This window comes from Tribolium castaneum, chromosome 4 (genome assembly GCF_031307605.1).
Source record: "Tribolium castaneum strain GA2 chromosome 4, icTriCast1.1, whole genome shotgun sequence".
Taxonomy (NCBI): Eukaryota; Metazoa; Arthropoda; class Insecta; order Coleoptera; family Tenebrionidae; genus Tribolium; species Tribolium castaneum.
This window is the reverse complement of record NC_087397.1, coordinates 22,036,660-22,060,746: the sequence shown is the minus strand read 5'-3', so window position 1 is coordinate 22,060,746 and position 24,087 is coordinate 22,036,660. Positions and strand designations below refer to the sequence as shown.

General features: G+C 33.2%; 2 protein-coding genes across 5 annotated transcripts in view; one reads left to right on the top strand and one right to left on the bottom strand.

Moving 5' to 3' along the window:
* LOC103314073 (uncharacterized) overlaps positions 1–24,087 on the bottom strand; it is a 195,757-nt gene that overhangs the window by 159,880 nt on the left and 11,790 nt on the right. The window lies entirely within an intron of this gene.
* Positions 135–1,412, top strand: LOC135265899 (uncharacterized). Its single transcript, XM_064356253.1, has one exon. The coding sequence runs from the start codon at positions 135–137 to the stop codon at positions 1,410–1,412; it is 1,278 nt and encodes a 425-aa protein (XP_064212323.1).

Here is a 24,087-nt window from a genome sequence, read left to right as displayed (position 1 = left end):
TGACCAGGATTCAAAGTCATAAAGTGTCATTTCCGAGGGGAAAATTGCCGTAAATAAGATACTGCTGTGTTATTAAAATTTCTAGGACTCCAATTTATTTGATCGTTCGATACCCGAGATTGAAGGTTGTCGACATGGAAAACAACAGGAACACCGGAAACGCCGGAGCCCCACCGCAAGAAATGCCGACGTGGTTCGTTCGTTGGTTAAACTCCCAACAACCAAGGAATGTGCCAAACTTCGCGGCGCCATCGACGTCGACAGCGGTTCAAAGACCGCAAGCCATCCTTCAGGTACGTCCAAGTACCAGCGCCGCCGCTGATGTCGATGGTTGGCAAGTCACTCCACTACCTAGCGACGGGACGACTTCGCCAGAACCCGACCCGGAAATTCCGGTAGCTCCGGAACCAGCCCCTCTTGCGAGCCCTCTTGTGCAAGAGCCGGGAAGTTCGACCACATCAGCGACTTCGGGAGCAGTGATGGCCTCACCACCTATGCCAATCACAACAGACAATGTGGCCGCAATTTCCGGAGTACTCCGGAGCTTGCTGGATCGCCCACTTCCAGCTCCTGAACGACCATCTTTCGAAGGCCTGAAAAGGCAAAATCCGGTGAAATTCTTACGAGCCATTGAAGAATATGGACGTTTTTTCGGGCTCGACTCGCAGCGTCTTTTGGGAGTCGCCATGGATTGCTTGAAAGGCAATGCCAAACATTGGACGGGAATATTCCAGAAGAAGTGGCGTGGTTACGAGGACTTTCGACGGGACTTTCTCCGGACCTACTGGTCGGCCAAGCGTCAACGGGACATCAGATTTCAAATCGCTACAGGCCGCTATGACGAAACCAGGGGCACGATGCTGTCGCATTTTGCTTATTACGTCGACATGGCGAACATGTTAACAACACCTTTATCGGAGGAAGTGTTGCTGGATGAATTACTGCGTCACTTCCCCGAAAGAATACAGTCGTGGTGGGTATTAGAGAAAATCTGTACCACCACGGATGCCGCCGAATTCCTGGCAGCTCAAGAAATTCCGGGACAAAATCCGGGAGAGAAAACCAACATCGCTCCCAGGGAACGACCCCGCGCAACAGACCACCAGCGGCGTAACGAGCCAAAGCGCCCGCGGCCAAACATTGACCACCACGAAGTAACTCGTCCTGCGGCTCCTGCAAATCGTGGAAATGGTTTCCCAAAACGCTCAAGTGACGAACAACAATGGCGCAACAACCAACCCAGCACCAGCAACAACCGTTGGCACAATAACAACGGAAACAACAGCAACAATCACTGGCGCAAAAACAACCCCAACGACAACCGCAACAACACAAGTTCGAGAGCGCAGGGTGAAACATCACGAAACTCCAAGAATTCGGGAAACGGGGGCGGAGTACAGGACGGGGCCTAAAGTACTCCGGCCAGCAGCACGGCCCACAAAGCGACAGCAGGAACCAACAATTGAGGACGGGAGAGAAACGTAAACGTTCAACTTCGTCACAGTCAACAGAAGGGGAAAACGATGCTCGACCGCGAGCATCCCAGGTTAAGTTAAATGTTTTTTCTATAATTAAATCCGCTGCCGCAGGTAACAACAACATACAAAGGGTCGTGCCGGAGATTAAGATCCAAATCTCTCAACAACAATCAGTCACCGCGCTTTTGGACACCGGAAGTGAAGTCAGCTGTATTTCCGAAGAAGTTTGGTCCAAGTTGATCGAGACCGGAAACAAACCGCCCACATTACCGGTTACCTCAATCCATCTTCGTGGAGCCATCGGCCAGCGAAGTTGCCAGGTTGTTATTCAGTGTTACCTGGAAATCAAAATCGACGAACATCTCTACCCCGTCGTGGCGCTTGTCGTTAAAAATTTAATCAAGCCAACCATTTTGGGAGCAGACTGGCTAAATGAACAACGCGCGGTCATCGATTTCGATAACAACGAAATCCTTTTGAGAAACGGGGAGAAGCACCACAGTTTTCCGTTTAGAAAAACCACGGAGATACCACCGGAACCGGAGGATTATGTGGAAGATCTTGTTGGTCACATCGAAGTCAATCATTCGGCGCCGATCACGACTTGTAACAAAAAGCAACACTTAGAGTCACCCAGTGCCCTACAAGCCAAGGTGGACCCATTAAAAATTCCTGAGGCCGAGAAACGGAAATTAATACACCTGCTGCAAGAGTACAGATGTATCTTTAGTTCGCGTCCAGGGCTAACACACAAATACACTCACGAAATAAAACTACACGACAAGACTCCCTTCTTGAAACGACCGTACCCAGTACCTTTTGCTCTACGTCCTGCCGTCGACGCCACAATTCAGGAAATGTTAGACTTGGGGGTAATAAAACGTGAGGCGTCACCTTACGCAAGTCCCATGACGGTAGTGAAAAAGAAAGATGGAACGGTGAGAATTTGCCTCGACGCCCGAATGATCAATTCCAAAATGATCGCCGATTGTGAGTCACCACCCGCTGCTGACGAATTATTACGTCGATTTCACGGAATTCGCTACATGTCCACCATTGATTTGAGATCGTCGTACTGGCAAATCCCACTTTCGCCAGAAAGCAGACAGTACACCGCCTTTCTGTACAACGGTCGCAGTTACACATACCAAGTCCTACCTTTCGGGTTAAAAACTGCTGTGGGTTCATTCAGTCGTGCAATGGACGTAGTGTTAGGAACAGAAGTTCGCGAATTCGTCGTGAATTATATCGACGATTTGTTAGTGGCTTCCGAAACGCTAAACGAACATTTAGAACATCTCCGACAAGTTTTCGAAAAATTGAAGCAAGCTAGAATGACGATAAATCTCGAAAAATCCAATTTCATACAAAAGGAAGTGAAATTTCTGGGGCACATTCTCACAATCAACGGTATCAAAGCCGACCCGGAAAAAATCAGCGCCATCCGAAATTTTCCGGTTCCCCAGAAAACTAAACACGTTCGAGCCTTCCTGGGACTTTGTAATTTTTATCGAAAATTTTGTGCTCGATACAGTGCAGCCACACAAGACTTAAACAAACTACTTCGAAAGGGTGAAAAATGGAGATGGGGACGAAATGAACAAGAAGCTTTCGATCGTGTGAAAGATCTGTTCCTCGAAGCTGTGTTGTTACGTTACCCCGACCTGAATAAAATATTCTACGTCCAAACTGACAGTTCTGGTTACGGATTGGGGGCGGAATTGTATCAAATTCAGGAAGACGGTTCGCGAGGTGTGATCGCTTTTGCAAGTCGCTCTTTGAAAGGACCCGAACTCAACTACACGACTACAGAAAAGGAATTACTCGGCGTCATTTTTGCCTTACACAAATTTCGAATCTACATCCAAGTCACAAAAATCATCATCCGAACCGACCACCAAGCTTTGAAATTTCTGAGCCGTTGTCGTTTGCTCAGTGAACGCCTAACTCGATGGACTTTGATACTAGGACAGTACGACTACGAAATCGAGTTGGTAAAAGGAAAGGATAATGTAATTGCCGACATCCTGTCACGATACCCGTCCGACGGTGAAGCCAGTTATGAATATCCACGTGAACAACCAATAGTTGCAATGTTTGAAGTCAACAACACACCTGAAATTCTCCAACTGATGTCCGATCTCAAACAACACCAATCAGATGATCCTGTTTTGAGTCAAATAATTGCCAACAAACAATCCGGTGCAGCTGCTCCAGATGCGAGAACTCAACGGGTTTGGTCCCAATATAATTTCACAAATAATGTGTTAGTTCACAGATCTCAAAATTCAAACGACGTTTGCCTGGCCATACCTGAGAGTTTGGTAATTAAGCTCGTGGATTACCATCACCAACTCCTGGGCCATTTCGGGGCAACCAAAGTGTACAATTCCATGAAGCGCGAGTACTACTGGCCGAACATGTATCGTACAATTAAGAAACGTCTACGAAGTTGTGACCTTTGTCAGAAGACAAAAAGTTCCAACCGTCCACATCAGGGTCCATTAACGCCAATCCTTTACGACCACATTGGAGACCTAGTTTGCGCCGATTTCTATGGGCCTTTACCAACAGGACGATTGGGGGCGTCCTATGTATTTGTGGTCATTGACGTCTTCAGCAAGTTTCTCAAACTTTACCCACTGAGAAAAGCCACCGCCAAAATCGCTGCCAAACGTCTCATAGAGGATTTCTCTGGGTACATCAAACCCAAATGTGTGTTAAGCGACCACGGGACACAATTTATTTCGAACACTTGGCAGAATAGTTTGAGAGCTGCCGACATTCAACCAACGCTCTCGTCGATTCGTCACCCAGAATCGAACCCTAGCGAGCGCGTAATGCGGGAGCTGGGGAGAATTTTCCGAGCGTATTGTAAAGAAAACCACACCAGTTGGGTCAACCATTTGAGCAACATCGAAGATTGTTTGAACTACGTGCCACACATCAGTACCGGATTTTCTCCATATGAAATCCTGTACGGCAGAACACCACCAAACCCACTAGATGCAGTCACATCGGGTTTACTGCCTGTACGTCCGCCACTCACGAGAGAAGAAATTCATGAAAAGGCTCGCGAATACTTGAGACATCATGCGAACTTACGGCAGAAAAACCAAAAGGGTGAAGTTACCGTACTGGAAATTGAAGATTGGGTCCTACTGAAGAACAAAGTGACTTCCGATACCAGAACCCACCAATTCGCCAAGTTCATGCCTTTGTACAGTGGTCCGTACAAAATAATCGCCAAGCCTCATCCAAACACATACCAAATCGCCGACCCAGTGACGAACGAAATTAAAGGTGTATACAACATGACAAATTTGAAATTCTACCACCGACGAGACGACTAAAATAAAACCGCAAGAAGTTCATGAGGGCCAATCTCGAGGCGTATCTACCAATTCGAGCGTTTCTGACATTATGGGCGCATCCACCATCTGGTGATTCCACCATTCCGACCACCAACCAGAGGACAGCAAACCTACACGCGGTGTCTTACGCTGCATCTACGAAGCAACGCAAGACAGGGGGCGAATGTGATGATCGCGGTATTTAAAATTTTTTTTTATTAACCAGCGCAAAATATTCGGAGTCAGTTTAAACGTTTAGTTCTTTGACAATATTAATTCAACTTCAATTCAAAAGTTGCAACAAATTTTAATTTAACTTATTTATTCCTTTGTTAGCATTAAAATGTTTAGAAAATTATCGTTCCCACGAAACTTTCCAAGAACTGTTAAAAACGTTATAAATCGCCAAATTGGGTGGTCGAAAGGCCATGTGTTTTAACAAGTGGATATGCAAAGATATGGGGGTTGGCGACGGCCTGGCTCTGCACCACAGTCGCCCAGCTAATCCAATGATTTTCTCACAAAAGCATAATTAATTTACTTTCGTTTAAAATAGCCAAAATTTATTGATAAACCTAAAATTAAATCCAAAATTTTGTTTAGAAATTAACTAGTCACGTTTCAAAAAGAAAGGAATTTATGAGCCAATTTAAGGCACGTTGATGATCAGTAAACAACTCGAGAAAGAATCAAAATTTCATCTTATTCAAAAATTCCCGTAACGTTTCGTACCAAAAAGTTGAGTCTTTATGCAGTGTACTCCAGTCATCAAATAAAATTGAATAATTTATTTTATTCGGCGTAATTGTTAACAAATTGTTGCAAAACTTCAAGAACGAATTGGTCGATTGAAATTCATGTCTGTTAACTAGATTAGTATAGCCAAAACGACGTTGGGCAAGTGCCGCTTGAATAGGGGGTGTTGACAAATTCGTTACAGAACAGAGCTTTTTAAAAGAATATCAAATTACAAGCACACATGTGCATTCCTTATAAGAAATTGCAGCGAAATTAACGTTTTCTTTGTTAAATCAACATCAGATCACGAAACCAGTAGTTTAGAAAAACACGCGAAATTTTTCTGAACATTTTGATGTAAAATTTAACCCTAATATTTAAGGCGCAGCCGTCGAAATTCGGATGTATAAATCATTCTATTTAATTAAATTATTGTAAGCAAAAAAATTGCATGACACGATTGCTGCCCGTTACTAACATAATCCTAAGAGGAAAGTAGACAGGAAAATCCCTAAGGAAATTGGAGAAAAACGCGGAAATGTTAAAATAGTACCGGTGTAGTACTGGGGGCGACATCTAACAAGGGGTAGTACGACCAAAATTACAGTTTCCTCACGGGGTTCTTCCTTATATTTTCTGTGTTATTTAAACAAACAAAATTTGTTGTTACACAAAATTCATTTCATTGTGTTCCCAAAAACAACTTCAGACCTGACAACAACCAATTTTGGAGTTTAATTTCTCTTTCAGGATATTTGGGGAAATTCCATAGCGTTCTTGTATTGTATTCAGTTCAGATCGACGATTACCAAATTTAATGTTTAATTATAATGAAATTGTTAATCGGAAAACACCCCAGCTGTTAATTAATAATAATATTTAGAAAGTTAAACAAGGTTTGATCAAATGCCAAGACATCATAAGAGTCAAATTTGCAAAATTTCGCATATGTGGAAACTACTTAACAAGGGTAGTGGGGTAAGCGAGTTAGTGTAGCTTACGCAAGATGAGCCCTTGACTTTAGGAGGGATTCGATTTTTGACGGTCTTTCGAGGTAGTCGATTGTCGTGTTGCCCTTTTAAATTTTTATAAATTTAAAAAACATCTTCGTTTACCTTTTAGTGCGTCTAAATTGTACTAAGTGCATTTAAGCGTAATTTTAAATTAAATTAATTTAAATTCTTGAATTAAGTGATAGCGTTAGTGATTAGTGAGTAAGTTAAAAACGAGACAAGTTTAGTGTTCGTTCGATTAGGTAGTGCTGCGAACTACAACACCTGGGAAGCAGCTAACCCCCTGCGTTAGGAGGATTAAAATTTCTAGGTAGGCCCTCAAAAGGATTAATTAATTTTTTATTCATTTAATATTATAATATTAAATCATTTAAGTCATTTCGAAATAGTGATCATTATCATTCATTTCATAAATTCTCTCGTAACCACCAAGTTATTAAGCATCGGAAATGCCGAAAAGACCAGTAATTATTTAAATTCTTGTGCTTCGTCTTACGTCAGCTATATAAATTTTAAATAAATCATTTTCAACTTAAAATAACTCGCAACAAACAATTTCATATTTTTCAATTCAACCATCCCACCTTTAAATTACAATATTAAAAGTTCTTTATATTCTTTGCTTCTAACTTCTAAATCTGTTACGACAAATTTGAGTGAAACGGCATCAAACAAATATTCAACTACAACAAAAGTCTAAATCCAAAACCCACGGTGCTATTCAAACTGTTGTACACAGATAATTTAAGGTTGCATACACCAAAATATTACGAAATAGAAGGATTTGTTGCTAGTTAAGGATAGGTTTAGAGTAGAACGATTTCTCTTCCGCAACGCGTTAGGCGATAAAGCAAAAGAGTGTTTCTCTTTTGCGTCCAGATCAGAAATTACAGGCTCGTGAGTTGGCCATCTTCATGGGAAGAGTCGTAGTCCCCGGGGACGCTCTTCCCCAACTTTAACAAGGTCTAAGACGCGGTGGCAGGTCGTAGTTTCCGCCCGTTGTACTTAGAATGGACGTTGTAATTCCCGTCCCAACGGCAAGTACTTCCACGTACTTGCAGGCTACTACGGACGATCGAGCAGACATAATCATCCGTGATTATCTGTAATAAACTGATATCGCGACATGGCAAAGTTCTGCACAAGTCTTTGTCAAAGCTCGTGGACGGAAAACTTTAGAGAGAAATTACTTCTACATTTATTCAGATTGATTTGTAAAAGCTTGTATGTCCGGGTTTTATTCGTAATTCATTCTAGGTGTTGATCACCTGACTTTTACCGGAGACGGAATTTCGGCACTAGGGCGCAAAATTCAATGCGATGCACGTATCAAAGATTCCGCGAGCATGTTATAATCCGCCTTTGGTACAAGTAATTTAGAAACGCGTTGTCAATTGCCTGGATCCTATGAGTTCGAGCAATATCATCTGAAACGTAGGTTAATTTATTTGGACATTATCGAATTAAATTAATTCATGTTAAATATTAACGTCATATCATATCAATAAAACTTTTTCGTATCACTCAGCAACTTCGAAACTATTTACTTGGAATTTCAAACGAATTGTGGTTACGACTCTGAGATATGTTTTGACGACATTACTATACAAAAACAAATAACAATTGGCCAAATTTGATCAAACTTTCATAACCATTGATTATTGTAATCCATCCAACGGAATATTCATTATTCTTGTAATAAATAACTTTGGAGGAAACTTGTGGTTTAAATTTCTTCTCCCATGCGTTTTGACACTACTTTGAATCCGGACTTGCGTTACGGATAAATCCGGAACCCTTTCTGATAAGAATTAAGATCAAATTACGATATCATTATAAGAGTGACTTCGTACATCAAAACAACACAACGTAGGTAAGTGAAATGATCATGTAGCGTATCAATTAACTAGACGAGCCAAACCATTTCAAAAAAAGAAAACAAAAGTAAAATTCAAGATTAATTAAATAAATCAATTAAAATAAGTTGTAAATCATTTAAACATCGATCAACCATCATCAATCACAGTCTCACTACAGTACTTTAAAAATTAAAAACACTTTAACAATGTGTTACCCATATAGATTACAATTGTTATTTACGTGATCAGTTATAAAAAGACAATTTTGTTTAACGAGCATAATGTTTGCCAAACCGAGTGAGCGCAACCAAATTTAACATATGGTAACGGTATTAGGAATAATATTTTTTATACTATGAAATGTTTTACATTAAAGACAAAGATTAAAGACCTGTACAATATTTAGTTACAACATTACCGTCTAGGTTTTCAAAGCAATAAATTTATAGAAATAGTTGTAATTAAATAACGGTTAGCACAAGACACATAGAAAAATACAGGCCGATAGAGCATCAAAAATAGTGCGAAAATTATATCTTAAACTATATTTAAAACAAAATTAAAGTTTTACCAATTTGCACTCTGCCCCATATTTTTCAAAACGCGAATACAGTTACAGATACAAGAAAAATGTTCGGAGGAAAGTTGTAGAGAATTAAATTTCCTTTAAAAAAGTCTGCGAAACCATATCCTTATCTTCAACTATTTAGGCCCCAAAGTCATTAAAAAACACTCAAACGACGGTTTTCCTTCATTTTGCCGGTGGTCAAATATTGGAAAGTTAATTTATACCTAAACCGTTAAAGAAAGACATATCGTGTCGCGGATTTTTTTGTAAAAAATTTAATTCTCTACAACCTTGTTTCTTTCACCTTTTTGTATCTTAAACCGTATTCGCTGCGTTTGCAAAAATATAAGGTGAAACACAAATTCATAATTCTAAGCGATAATTTTTTGTGCGCCTATTTATTAAAATGCAGCAAATACGGTTGAAGATACAAAAAGGTGTAAGGAACAACGTTGTATAAAATTAAATTTGCTACAAAAAAGTCTGCGCCACCATATTTCTATCTTCAACGGTTTGGGTATTAATTCACTTTCCCATACCTGACCGTCGGTCAGAAAATGAAGGAAATCCGTTGCTTCAGGATCTTTGAACGTCTTCAAAGCGTAAAACTTTAAAAATAAGGATATGGTCTAGCCAACTTTTTTAAAGGAAATTTAATTCTCTGCAAATTTCTTTTCAACATTTTTCTTGTATCTTTAACCGTATTCGCAGCGTTTTGAAAAATACGGGAAAAAGTAAAAATTTCAAATTTTAAATAATTTTTTTCTCATGTTTCTCATGAAAATTTTAGTCCTCAGTTTTTCTCAGTCTGTTAAGAATGCAAAGCTTAACATTTTTGCATTTTTCTTCCAAGTAATTAGTGAACTGCTTGAATTTCAGTTAATTGAAAACGATTTGTCACCGAGACATAATAACGCTCTCATTTTATTCTGCCGTACTATTTTTTTGGATTCAGAAAATCCTGCAATTTTGTATCTCGTTTTGTCTCCTAAGCTGTAGCCTTTCGTAGTGTTATTGTACCTACCCAAAAGAGTTGATCTGCATAAGAAAATATTTATCCCGGCGCATGGACCATTTTTATTGAGACTCCCAATTTGGCGAAAATGTATGTAAAGAATTTCCAAATTTGTCGAACGATTTCGATACGTTGAAAAGAAACTGTTAGTTTGCTTTTTAATTTATAATTAATTAATTAATTTTAATTAAAATTTCTCACCTCCTGTTAGTAGACATCTGTTCACAACACACAATTAAAGATTTTCCATCGGCGTCCGTTGTTTAGTGATTTTATTATATTTGATTATTGAGTGCTTAAGTGAAATTTTGTCAAAATGAAAAAGTTATTAAACTAAGTCATAAATTAAATTCTCGAGAAATTTCGTTTAAAATAAGCCGAAATTTTGTTATTTAGTTAATTTTCTGAAACATCAGCAAAAACTCATTTGTTTTAAAACTTAACAAGATATAAAAATATTTAAAACATGGTACAATTTTTGTATTTTTGAGTTAATCATTGAGTTAATTGTCCATAAGTCAGATAGAAAATGATATGACTTCATCATTTTTACGTTATGATAAATAGCATTTCTGAATACAAAAATGCAATTATTTTGTAAAATTTGTCAAAAGTTACTCAAAAAAACACCGCACTAGATCAAAAGGAATGTTAGTTATCACTGATATTATGTCCGTTTAAAAACGTAATTATTTTGTAAAATTTCGATTAAATTAAACCGAAAGATTTGGAGGACAACCGTTAAAAAAATGCGGAAAAGTCAAGAGTAACATTTAGTTTTGCCTTTTCAAGATGTTTTTTACGTTGTTTTGGAGAAAAAAAATCTTTCAAATATCACCGAATTAAAAAAATTCGCATAAAGCTGAAAATTGGTACAGGTCTTTGGGACACTATTACAAGTAAAATATTAAAAGTCCCAATGAATCTCATGTGTGCAAAAAAATATTCAAGGTTAAAAGTCAAATGTATCAGTTTTTGCAAATTTTCTCGTAAACGGTAAATGTTATCCTTAATATCTTTAAAATAGGTCAGACAAAAGGTGTTAACCATGCAATTGTTAACAAAAAATATTCTTATACTTTTTTCTCTATGACTCACTCTTACTGAGATATCACTGTTTGAAGCATCTAAAATAATACGCTACGGTTTGCGTGTGGCTTGCTATTTTAAATAATTTTTGCAAAGCTTTGGTAGATTTAAAGTAGTATTTCGGAATATTATCTTCTTATCACTATTAGCTGTTTCAAAACCATAAAACCGTCAACGTCGCATTTTCTCTTAAAATTAGCTGTTACAAATTATTCCTGCACTTCAAAAAAATAATAGCTAATGCTATTTAATACTTTCAAAGAGAGATCATTAATAACCATACTACAATTTTATCAATCTTATTTAATAAAATAATTCGGTAAAATGCAACGTTGGCGTTTTTATAGTTTTGAATCAGCTAATAGAGCGTAATACCATGCGATCAATTGAATTAACAGTTAAAGTAGGCGGTTTTGTGTTTTTGTGATTGGAAAACTAGTATTAAATAGAATAGGCCTCCTTTAACTTCGCGATATCTCAGTGATAGTGCCTCGTAGAAAAAAAAGTACAAAAACATTTTTTGTAGACAATTGCATGATCTACAACTTTTGTTTGACCTATTATAATAATAACATTTACTGTTTATTTTATGACAAAAATTGCAAAAACCGATATTTTGACCTTTAACCTTGAATATATTTTTTGCACACATGGGAAATTTTGATTGGAACTTTTGATATTTTAACAATAATTGTTCTGGTCGTGGTTTGCTGTGGTTTTCTCTTTCTAGCATGAACGTAGGTTGCGTGATAAGTTCATATGGTTTGCTGTCAACTGTTTAAATGTTGTCTTATTTTTGCATTTAAAAGTTTTTGATAAAAATCACATTGAAAATCATGATAATAGTATGCAGACGTTTAAGAAATTACTCTGCAAGCTCAGTTAAACGTGTGAATTTTTGGCCTGACAGCACTGACAGCTGTCATCTGTCATTGTTTTGTAATGTTAACCGAGACATACGTTTTTTGTGACAATTGACATACATAGGCGATCTGACCAGAACAATTATTGAACACTTGTTATTCGTAATAGTGGACTAAAGATCTGTACCAATTTTCAGCTCTATGTAAACTTACCACTAATTTTAGTAAAAAAAATAAACGTAAAAAAATAAATGAAGCAAAAGAAGGCAATTTTTGTGCTTATTAAGATGAAACAGTTATCAAAAAATCATTGATTTAGGTCCAAATTACGAGTAATATTTATTCAGTTTTCGCGAAAATTTTAAAAATCTCGAAAAAACTCCAACAAAACTAATATTATTTTGAAAAATATTTTGTCCAATTTTTTGGAAATTGTGCCCAATTTATATAAAAATAAAACAAAATTCCCTTAACAGGAATGTGTTAATTGTAAACATTTATCACTTAGACAATTGTTTATTTTACAGAATTTCCTCAAAAAGTACGAAAAATGTCCATGAAATGTATTAAAAATAGTGTAACTTTAATCTTCTTCTAGCACTAGCACATTGATTTCAAATAAAAATTTGATTTCTTCTTCCCATCTTTTTACCTTAAAATTAAAAATCCAACAATAAAATGATAGATCCTTACTTACCAAGCAAACTATTCAAAGCCCATTTACAGTTTCGGTCGACACAAAATAAATTCTAATATGAAATTAAAATTTACCGTATAACAATCTAATACGAAAAGCAAACCTTTTGTTTAGAATATCATTTGAAATTAATAAACAAAATTAAAGATAAATTCAACTTTTCGACGATTTTTTGCTTAAAAACACAATAATTGAAAAATACTATTCTTGAATTTGACCTAATTTGATAATCTTATAGTTCTTAAAACTCAAAAACAGGTTTTAAAACTTGAAAACATTAGAAATAATTTCTTTATATTCAAAATTTTGTTACAGGCTAAGTAGCATCAGTTTCATTTTACGAGAATTTTTGTGACATTGAGGCGTGTTTTAACAAGTTGTTACAAAATAAATAATTTCTATGTTCAAAAAAAAAAAACTAAATCAACGAAAATAAAACAAAATAAAAATAAGTTTCGAACAAATTAAGTAATTTTTTTGCATTACACTAAACCCTTAAAAATGCAGTAATTACTGTCTATTTTGACCTAATTTTGTTGGCAGAGTTAATAAAAAAATAGTTTAACATCTACCATACAAAAAAATACATTGGCTAAACCTTGATTCCCATTTTCAATATTTCTTGGCAGTTATAGTTCACTCTATATTTTCTACCGCAACTCCCCACTCGTGCACTCTAGATCTCTGCACATTGTGAACCTACGTCATGAGTTATTCATAGTTATTTTGAAAATAATTTGAAATCAAAACCTGTAAACTTTTTTAAAAAACAATTTAAATTATTTTAGTAACTTTTCTTTTGTTATTTTTTTCTACTTCTCTCTAACACTATTACATATTCTTCATTTTTATCGAAATCAAGACAACCTATGTCATTCGTAATGTTAATGTGCTCAAATTATAATTTGTTACACAAACATGTTGTTATATTCTACAGCGTGCTCAAAAACTGGCGCACCAACTCAATGGTGTGTGGTAGAGAACTGGTTACATGTAAAGGTAAAAATAGTAAAAAAATTCTTTGTATTAAAGTTATTAATAAATAACTAATTTTAGGTAAATGATATGTAGCAACGTTGTCTAACAGTCATGATCGCAATAAAATTTGAGCAACAATAAAAATAAATCATTTTTGAAACGGTTTCCTAGGAAATAATTCCCAATGTTGGCACATCCACACATGGTGATTTTTTGGATAAATTTTAATTTTTTTAAATTAAAAAAACTGCTAAAATCTGATAGTAAATTTAAAAATAATTATTCATCATTTTGTTACGGAACGATTACCTGGGATGAAACATAAAAACACAAAAAAAATAATGAAAACTAAAGAAGTTAACAAAATAAGTTTATAGCTCCAAATTTTTTAAAATATGATTTTAGGAATTTTTCAAAGATTTGTCCCGTGATCTACACGTGCTTCTCAACAACGTACCACTGAGTTTGTGCGCCAGTTTTTGAGCACGCTGTATATTAAACTGCACTCTCAAAGATATCAAAATAAATTAAATGGCACTGCAAAGGGGAAGTCAAAGTGTACGTCTTATAATTATTTTGCCCTATACAAGGTGTTTCATTTTTACACTGCAGCCTTTAACATATTTTTTTTAAACAACACTTCCTGTATATTTATACATATTTAAATTTGCACTTTTTTAGGTTTTATAAATTAATTTAATATTTTAATAAGTACTTTTATTAATAAAATTAAGTTCATAATATGTAATAAGTGACCTACTTTGTAAACCTTTAGATTCATTATATGCATTGTAATCCTGTAATTGGAATTACTGTAATTCTGTGGGATCAATAAACCTATTATTATTATTATTATTATTGTTATTATTTTAAATATTATTTCAAAAATGTATTATTTTCTATTTATCATTTTTGGGTTTCTATTTTGTAGTTTATGTTTTGTTTTATTTTGTTTTTAAGAAAATTTAAGTAGAGCAGCATTTTAACTCTACCCGTAATTGATTTTAGAGTTGTGCCATTTGAAAAATATCAAAATATTAATCTTTAATAAGTTTTCTACTTATATTCTTTGAAATAAGTTCTTGTCTATTCCTCAACATTAAATTTTTCTTCCAAACGCTACGATTCCTAAAAAAATATTGTTACTGTTCGGTATTTGTTTTAAATTCTCGTTGTGCTTTTCTGTCTTCTTTTTCTCTGTGAAAATCAAACGTAAAATTGTTGATGTTTTGCTTTGTTTCAACAATGTTTTAAACAAACTGGAAAACAAATTTAAGTGATCGAATCAGGTAATCATTTCCTTAATTTTTTTATTCGTTTACATGAATCAGCATTTTTATTTTGTCATTTCACTTCTTACATGTTTTGTGTTTGTTAACGAACGATTGTTAAAGTCATAGTGACGATTGTTGGTGAAACTGACTCTCAATATGTTCTTGTTAAAAGCAACCTAGAATTAAAAAAAACTTTCTACTTTAGACCTCAAATTCTATGACGGAAATACAGTAAATTCTGCAAAACAAGATAAAACAAAGCAAACTAACCAGTTAATTCTTTGTTTGTGATGGAAAATTGAGTTCTGTGAAAAACAAAGATTTAATTCCTGTTATATTGCATTCGGTCACATCCTCCAAACCACACTGGTCTCTGATAGCTTGTTCCGTATTCTCATTAAAAAACAGAGAAGACAAAAAAATATCGATTTAGTTTTTTTCCTGTTTATTACAACAAACTTGTCAATATCGGAAGCTATTTATTTTAAGAACGTCATGCAAGAAATTCAATTCTCTCGCCTTGTTGTAAATCTCTTAGACGAAACAATTTTGTTGCCAAATTAGTGCCAATACTGAATGAAAGTAATTAAGTGAGTCGATAGTTTACAGCAGCAATTTATTTCGAAAGAGACAGAATTATATAAAATCAATTCCTACAAGCGAACTAACTAATGGTGTGCAATCAAATATCTAAAACATTTCAATTCAATTATTATTACTGTTCTTGAATTTCAGAGTAAATAACTAGATTCACTCTAATGAAAGCAAGTAATAAAAGAAAAAATACACCTACCTCTAATTAAATCTAATGAACGTTAGACGCAATAAATAACTTTAATGGATGCCACAAGTCCGTGAAGGGAAATAAATGACATGGAGCTATCCTGAAATCTGAAAGCTTGAATTCAATCAATAACAAAATATTGTATTTTACGGATCTGAATTAATCTCGTATTCTGCCTTATCATTAAAACATAATTTCGATCACGGTTATTATTAGATTATTTTGGAACATCGACATTTCTAATTAATCACAACCAAGTTGCATAATTAATTATTCTAACTGATCAAATTGCAAAGATTTAACAGGATTTAAATACGGACGTGGGTTGAACTAATTTATTCAAATACAACCGATTTCAAAAAAGGGAAATATTGCTTTTATGCTAACTTGCGTATTCCAAAGTCGGTTTCGAAATCACCGGATAATTTTCCGTGAGAAAAATTTACATCTGACTTTGATTATCCACATTGTCAAATAAAATTATAATGTTGATAAGTGTTTGATTAGTCCTAAATTTTGAGCAGTTCCTCAAACCTTGACTGAGGTATTATAAACAACCGCCTGTAGGCAAAAATTTAAAACAGATTCAGAATCCTTGAATAATTTCACATAATAAAACTGGAGTAACAATTGGCTGAACTATGTCACTTTAATAATAGTTATTTATTTTCTGACACAGTCAAAAATTCCGTTTTTTTTCCTGTGTAAGGCAGTTTTAATAACAGTTTGTCATTTCTCAATACGAAACGGCAATTTTTATTAACAAATTTTACGCTTTTTTATACAAAAAAAAACCGACAATTTCGACAATTAAACATATTCATTTTCTACTACCAACTAATTTCAATGTTAATATGACCTGACCTAACCTAACCGATATCTCCAAAATTGTTAGCAGTAAATGAAAAGTTAAAACAGTTTCCGAATCCTCAGACAATTTTGCATAAGAAAAACTTAAATTTAAGTTATTAGGTTTATATGTTCCAAAGATATTTAGATTTTGACAAACTAAAGTAGTTCCACTAAATTTGACTAATATATATCTTAAGAACTACCGCTCTTAGGCAAAAATTGAAAACAGTTTCAAAATAGTTGAACAATTTTGCATAAGAAAAGCTAGAGTAGCACTTGGCTGAATTATCTAACTTTAATAATAAGTAATTAAAACTATTCTTTTCTTACTCTCAACTAATGTCAATTCTGACCTGACCTGACCTGACCTGACCATTATCTCCAAAATTGTTAGATATAGATAAAAAGTTAAGACAGTTTCGAAATAATCAGTCAATTTTGCAAAATAAATACTGACATTTATTAGTTGATTTAATTCTTCACTTCGCCAACAAGAAGTATTTGGATTTTAAAAAACTAAACTTTAATCAGTTCCTCAAACTTTGACTAATATCTTAAAAATAGGCAAAAATTTAAAACATTCCTTCAATAATTTTGCATAAAAAATAATGTAACTATTGGCTGAATTTCTTACTGCCAGCTGATTTCAACACTGAGAAACCACACTTTGACCGATATCTTCAAAACTATCAGCTGTTGATAAAAAATAAAAACAGTTTTGCAATCCTAAGACAATTTTGCATAAGAAAAACTAAAAATTCAAATATAAAAATAAAAGTATTCTCTTCTTACACCAATATTGTAGAATTGGAAACAAATTGACCTGACCTGACCGATATCTAAAACACTGTTATTGGTAATTAAAAAATAAAAAAAGATCCGCATAATTTTCCTGAATTAAAGACTTTATTTTGTCGAACAAGTTCCAAAAATTGATTTATTAATGATTACAATCTAAATTATGTTAATCAATTTCTTACTTTTGGATAAAACAGATTTTTGCTTTTATTGTCAAGACAAAAATTGACTTGAATAAAAATAAATAATAAAATCTCCTTAATTTGTTAAAATAAAAACTGTGTTTAATTTTAATTTACAACGCTCTTAGAACAACCATTTTTGCCATAATTAGTAAAAAATGAAATAATTCATTTAAAGCTCCATGTTTTTGAATCAATACTAATTAGAAATACAATTAAATAATGTTATTTGATCGACTTGGAAATTAATAAACAGCTCCGACTTTGCAATACTTCAAACAAGCATCATTAAATTACCACAATGTTTTGCAAATGTGGTATATTATCCCCGGCAATGATTATAGGTAACAGGAGATCAAAACGTTTAATTATGAAACCCAATCTAACAACTTCACTCCAAAGGTCAACACCATTTAAGATCAAAGGATCTACAGCTTTCATAAAGTATATTTTTTCCAAGAAATAGCATTAGTAACCGAAACTGAGTTTCATTTTTGTGCAAAGACGAAAAACGTTGTCCGCTGCAATAGTAGTTAATAAGTTAAGAGAGGTTCTGCCTCAATTATATGGAATAATTTGGACCGAGAGCAGATGGAAAATTCAATTTTGGTCTGTGAAAGGATTTTCTGCAATAAAAAGGCGCACATGTTGGCATTTATCCACGCGAATTTTCCTAGTTACTGTAATTTTCTCTTCGTTGAGGTAATGACGTCCTCGCCCTTTGTTTGCAAGTCACATGTTCAGAATCTTAAACATGTTACATACAGCTGTCGATATTTCTCCAAGTTCAAATATCATTCTTGTTATCGTGCTGATGACAAGCAACGAACTGATTAAACTTCGCTTGACGACTAATCGAAGAATTATTTGCACCATATAGATCGTACGACGGATTTAATGAACATTACTTCAGCCATCAGCGGCATGTAATCACTTGTAAGCCGGATAACACTTTAAGTAACGTGATTTAGGTGAAGTCGATTTTAATCCTATATCACTAGAAAATTATTTCATGCGGCCGCACAAAAACTCTAATAAATTGAACATCTAAAAACTTGGAAAATGAAAAACAAAAAAATAAAAAATAATAGTTTTGAAATTATTATAACTGAAAGAGAAATTTAGAAACTAAAAAATTTTGAACACAATAATATGAAACAAACAAAATTCTATATGTAAAATTAAACCATTAAATTGAAAAATCTGATGTATTTTTTAACTAAATACTAATAAAGAAATTCAAAAAATATTCCATGTTACATTAAGAAGACTAAACACAACTTTAGTATTAATAATATGTGAAAGTACAAATGGATATTGAGTTCTTAAAACACGCGCAATTTTTCGAGCACGACGGCGGAGTGTTCGAAGTAGAGTAAGTGTTTACTTATGAATACTTTACGTTGTTTTTTTTATTGGTACACTTTAAAATCATAAATACTGATATTAATATTACAAAAAATTACTGGATAATGTAATGCCAAAACATCGCAACTAACTCGTCTTTCGGAGGAGACGTTAAGCCGTCGGTCCCGGTCACTACTAGTGGTCGTTAGGTCAGGTCAGATGCGACCTGTAGATGGGTTACTCATGTTGCCATGGTCACTTTAAAAAAACACGCGCATTTTTGGTATCAAATATGTTTGTGCAAACAATCAAAAATTTGTTACTTCAGAACTGCAAACTTTAAATTTGAGAGTTTTAGACGTCTTTTTGACAAAATTTATCAAAATAGATGAGTTTTTAGCGAAAAAATGAATAACAATTTACTTAATTTTGAACAAAATGTTGAATTTTTTTGTGTTTCAGGCTGAAAAAGTGTTGTAAGGCTTTGAGAAAGAAAGAAATTTGTGTTTTTTTTTGTCTTTTCGATTTCAAATTTTGCAAAAGGAGTCAATTTCTAACTGAAAAATGTGCTGAAACCTTCAAAGAGTTCAAGTTCAAAAATAATGGAATCGTGAGTTTTTGTGCAAAAATGCTTGAAAGTCGACACAAATTTAATTAAAAAAATTTTACAATTTGTGACCAAAAAATACAGGATGTATCTGAAATACATGTGTTAATTTTACCACGTAATAAAACTCACTTTTCTATATAATATTTTGCAAAATTTTTATTCATTATTTTCGCTGTTGTCCTTCATTTTTTTGTGCAAACGAGCCGGTCAGTGTTTAATAAATAATTTGTTTTCATAGCAACAAGTTTCGTTGTTGCTTTAAATTGTGCAAATTATCCGTTTCAATCACAACGAAAACAGTTCGGCTCTTTAATTTTTGTACCTTTGGGCGGATACACTTTTCATACGTTATCTTTTCTAAATTATAAGTACAATTACAAAACTTTTATAAAAAAATTACATATAGAAAAAGTGTTTAACTTGTTGCGTTCTGTTAGCTGATAAAATTAACACACGTATTTCTGATACACCCTGTACAAAAAAATTTGTGCTTTTTAGCTTTGTGATAGAGTTTGGCAAAAATTTCAATTTTCGCAGTCAAAAATGTGCAGAAAGTTATAAAAATAGTAGAAACAGTATCATTTTGAAATTGAGGTTTTTTTATTCCGAATTTCTCAAATTATCATATTTTCTAATTGAAAGATCAACCTGTAACGCTTCTGTCTATCTTAATTTGGTGTTTTTTGATAAAAGTTAGTCGAAAACTTAGAGTAGGTACCAAATTGAAAAAAAGTGAAATAAAAAATTTTTTCCTATCTAATGTGTCGAATTTTAACGGATTTGTGCAAAATATTTGCCTTTTAGGCAAATTAAAAAAATATATAGTTTAAAATGTTGATTTAATTAAAAAAAAGTTGTCCAAATATCTCCAAATGTAGGTTTGTTATTATCCAATTTTTGCCTTTTTACAACATTTTACAAATTCCTCAAAAAGAAGTAGTAAATAAAAAAAAAATGTAGCTTCAGGACTCAAAGTCTACACCAACCTTAAGGTTTTTGGACGTTTTTTGACAAAATGTAGAGAAATAAATAAGTTTCTAGTTCAAAAATAAACAACGATTCATTAAATTTTTACCGAAATTTTGCAAAACATTTGTGTTTAAGGCCACAGAAGCGCCGAAACGGTTTGGAAATAACAAAAATTGTCTTTTTCGCCCAATTTAGTATTTTTAGATTTGAAATTTTGCAAAAAATACAGCGTGATTCCTAAATAAACCGACAAACTTCTACCCATCGTAGTAACAAATGGGAAAAATTGTAAAAAAATTCTTATAATCACCAAATTTCTCAAAATATCGTATTTTCTAATTGAAAAATCAACTTGTAACGCTTTTGTCTACCTTAATTTGGTGTTTTTTGCTAAGAATTTGTTGAAAACTTAGAGTACCAAATTGTAAAAAGTAAAAAAAAATGTTTTCGATCTAATGTACTGAACTTTAATGGATCTGTGCAAAATATTAGCCTTTGAAGCGAATTAAAGGAAATATTGATTTTTCGCACAATTTCGTATTTTTTCATATAAAATTTAGCGACATTAGGTGAGTTTCTAACCGAAAATGTAATGAAAGTTAAAAAATGGACAATGGTAAACTTAATATAGTAATTTTTGTGCAAAAATATTTGAAAAACGGTGTTTTGACATTACTTTTGACAAAAAATAACCAGACTTGAAGATTTATTATAAAACTCGGCAAAAATTTCAAGTTTTTGAGTCAAAAATGTACTAAAAATTGTAGACCAATGTCATTTAAAGTTAAGGTTTTTAAACTAACACACTTGTAAAATTCCAGAACATTGTCTTATTTACCTTAGTTTGATTAATTTTCATAAAATTTGATGAAAAATTAGAAGAACGTGTTAAAACGCTTGAAAAATAATAGTTTCTTGCATAGGTGTTAATAATGATGTTGCTTATTCCATAGATACAAGTAAAGGTAGTACACCTTTATTCTACAAGTGGTTACTGTGATACATTATTTGATTTAGTTATTTTTTATATTACTCGATAGAATAAAGTGGCCATTTGGTGATTTTTTATTGTATTTGGAGTTTTTTTCTTCCATTGGTGATTTTTTTTATTCTATCCCTGAAAAAATTTAACAAAATTTTCTCAATGTACCTATAGGGTTATCAATAGTGGTTTATTTCTGAATTTTTGTTGATATGCCACCAGTAATACTGATAATCACTAAAAAATTTCAAAATCAAACCACGATTACATTGTTCTGGGTATTGTCAAGTTTTACTAAAATTTCATTCTGGATTATCATTATTTAAAAGATAAAAACCCATGTAGATTCAATTAATGTTTTTAAAAATTCTCCAAGTCTCCAAATGGTAAGTGCAATTAGTATTTTTGGTTGCATTTTAGGATACGTTACAAATAACCCACTATTGACTCACCCTGTATAAGAGAAAACGTTGTACAATGTGTTTTCTAATGATTCTCATCTAGTTAACTTTGAAATGAGTTTACATGTAAAAAAATTTATGCCGCTCTGCTCAATTGAATTCTATGTCAATAAATGTCTAAACGGTTAGTTGTGATATTTACAATTAACTAATTTTAAAAATAGTTACACTGTGCAAGAACTTTTATTGTAAAAGCTTATTTCGAATTGGAGAATGGTAAATTCGATGTCTAAATGCCTGTCATTAATTCTATAACGGAGCATTTCTGATTTTACATGCAAAATTCACAGACGACTAGATGAGAATCATTTAAAAACACGTTATATACACGTGAAGAAAAGTTGGCATTAGTTGCTAGTGATTCCTTTCTGAAACTCATGCTCCGCACTCGTTTCAAAAACACATCACTCACAGCCAATGAACATGGTTAACAAAACAGATTTACTTCAAGTTTCAAGAAAAATTGCTGATAAAATTAAAGGACTAGGTAAGTGTTTAACACATGAAATAAATGTGCGCAATTCCCTCAAACTGCTTTAACGAACAAACACAAAAATTAAATTAATAACTACATGTCTCATTGCTATCAAACTTTAATGAAAATCCTGACAAAACACTAGCAAATATCGCAGCCAGTGCACTAATGAGCAATTACGATTATTCCGTGTGGCCTTTTCACACACATAAATTCCATACCCAAGCAATATTTTTAATGAAAATTTTGACGCTAAGCAAAGTTCACTTATTTTAGTCCGTCGGGTTTTAATTTAAAAATATTTACGTTAGCGACACGCTTTAATGGTTTTCTCATAAAATTAAGGGTGGTGTATACAGGCTCTGATACCACTTTATCTTCATTTATGCGCAGTCTTCATTTCCAAAAAACATTTTGCCTCGATGAGAGGTTTGATAAATAATTAAGCTGGACGTTTATCTCTAACATAAATCATAATACCACCAAATGCAATTAGTTTATAACAAATCCATTACACGAGAGTGTGTGTTTATTTATTTTTGCATGTTAATTGAGCAATCTTCCGAGACTATACCTATTCATTATTTGATTAATAATTGTTTAGCATCGTAAACTATGGTTTTAATAATTTAACAAAGCTACATAATGTAGAATTTCAGATAGGCTTTTGATCCCAATTTATGACTTGCCTAATTAGAGTTTACGTCTTGTACAGGTGTTAAGTTTATTCTGCTTTTTAGAAACATACTCGTATCGACTGATACAAAATCTAACTTAGTTAATTAAATAGTTCATGTAATCTTAGATGAAAAGTAATTAAATACTCAAATGTTTGTGTAAATAATTTAGAAAAATATTCGGAAAAAAATGATACAGTAAGGATTATCATCAAGCGTCAAGTTGTAAATATTTTTAACTCATTTTCAGACAAAAGCTCTTCTGTTACATGGAATTAAAACAAAATATGCTAGAAAATATGTAAGAATATCCACTACTTTTAAACTAAAGAAAATTGATTGAATTTACAAAGTACATAAATAAACATAGATTTCTAGTATCTTTGTAAAATTTTTGTGAAATGTTTAAAAAAGACAGAAATTTGTTAATATCTAGTATTGCTATTCTCTTAAAAATAAGCTTTCTTATTTCAATACAAATCAGTTCTTTCTCGAATTAAAATGTCAAGTCATTTGGCTCCAAATATTTTTTACTTAAAGAAGAAAGTTTCGGTTTCGTTTACGTTTTAGGTTATGTTGCGCACTTACGTTTAGGTCCTTTTTTAAATATTTTACACAAATCAGTCGGCTAATTAGGTCAAACAAATACTATTTTCGTCAATTTTTTTCAGTTAATTTTTCACCAAATTTGATCAAAATCACCTTTTTATAGTACAGAAGACCATGTTTGACTTATCGTACTTACCTAACACAATAATTAATTTCAAAATCATTTCAAGTTAAAAATTAAAAAGTTATAGAGTATTAAAAACGATTTACAATTATCACCTACATCTTTCAAGTCAAGTTCAAGTGTACTGTAAAAGGTAGAAGATTGAGGTACAATTACTGTGGCTCCTGGCGACCAGTTCTGAAATATCATTTTCAGAAAACAACATTAGCATTTAAAAAATGCATAAATTATCTAATTTACAGTAACTAAATTTTAACGACTTTGTGGTCAACGGAAAAATGTCAACTCCTTT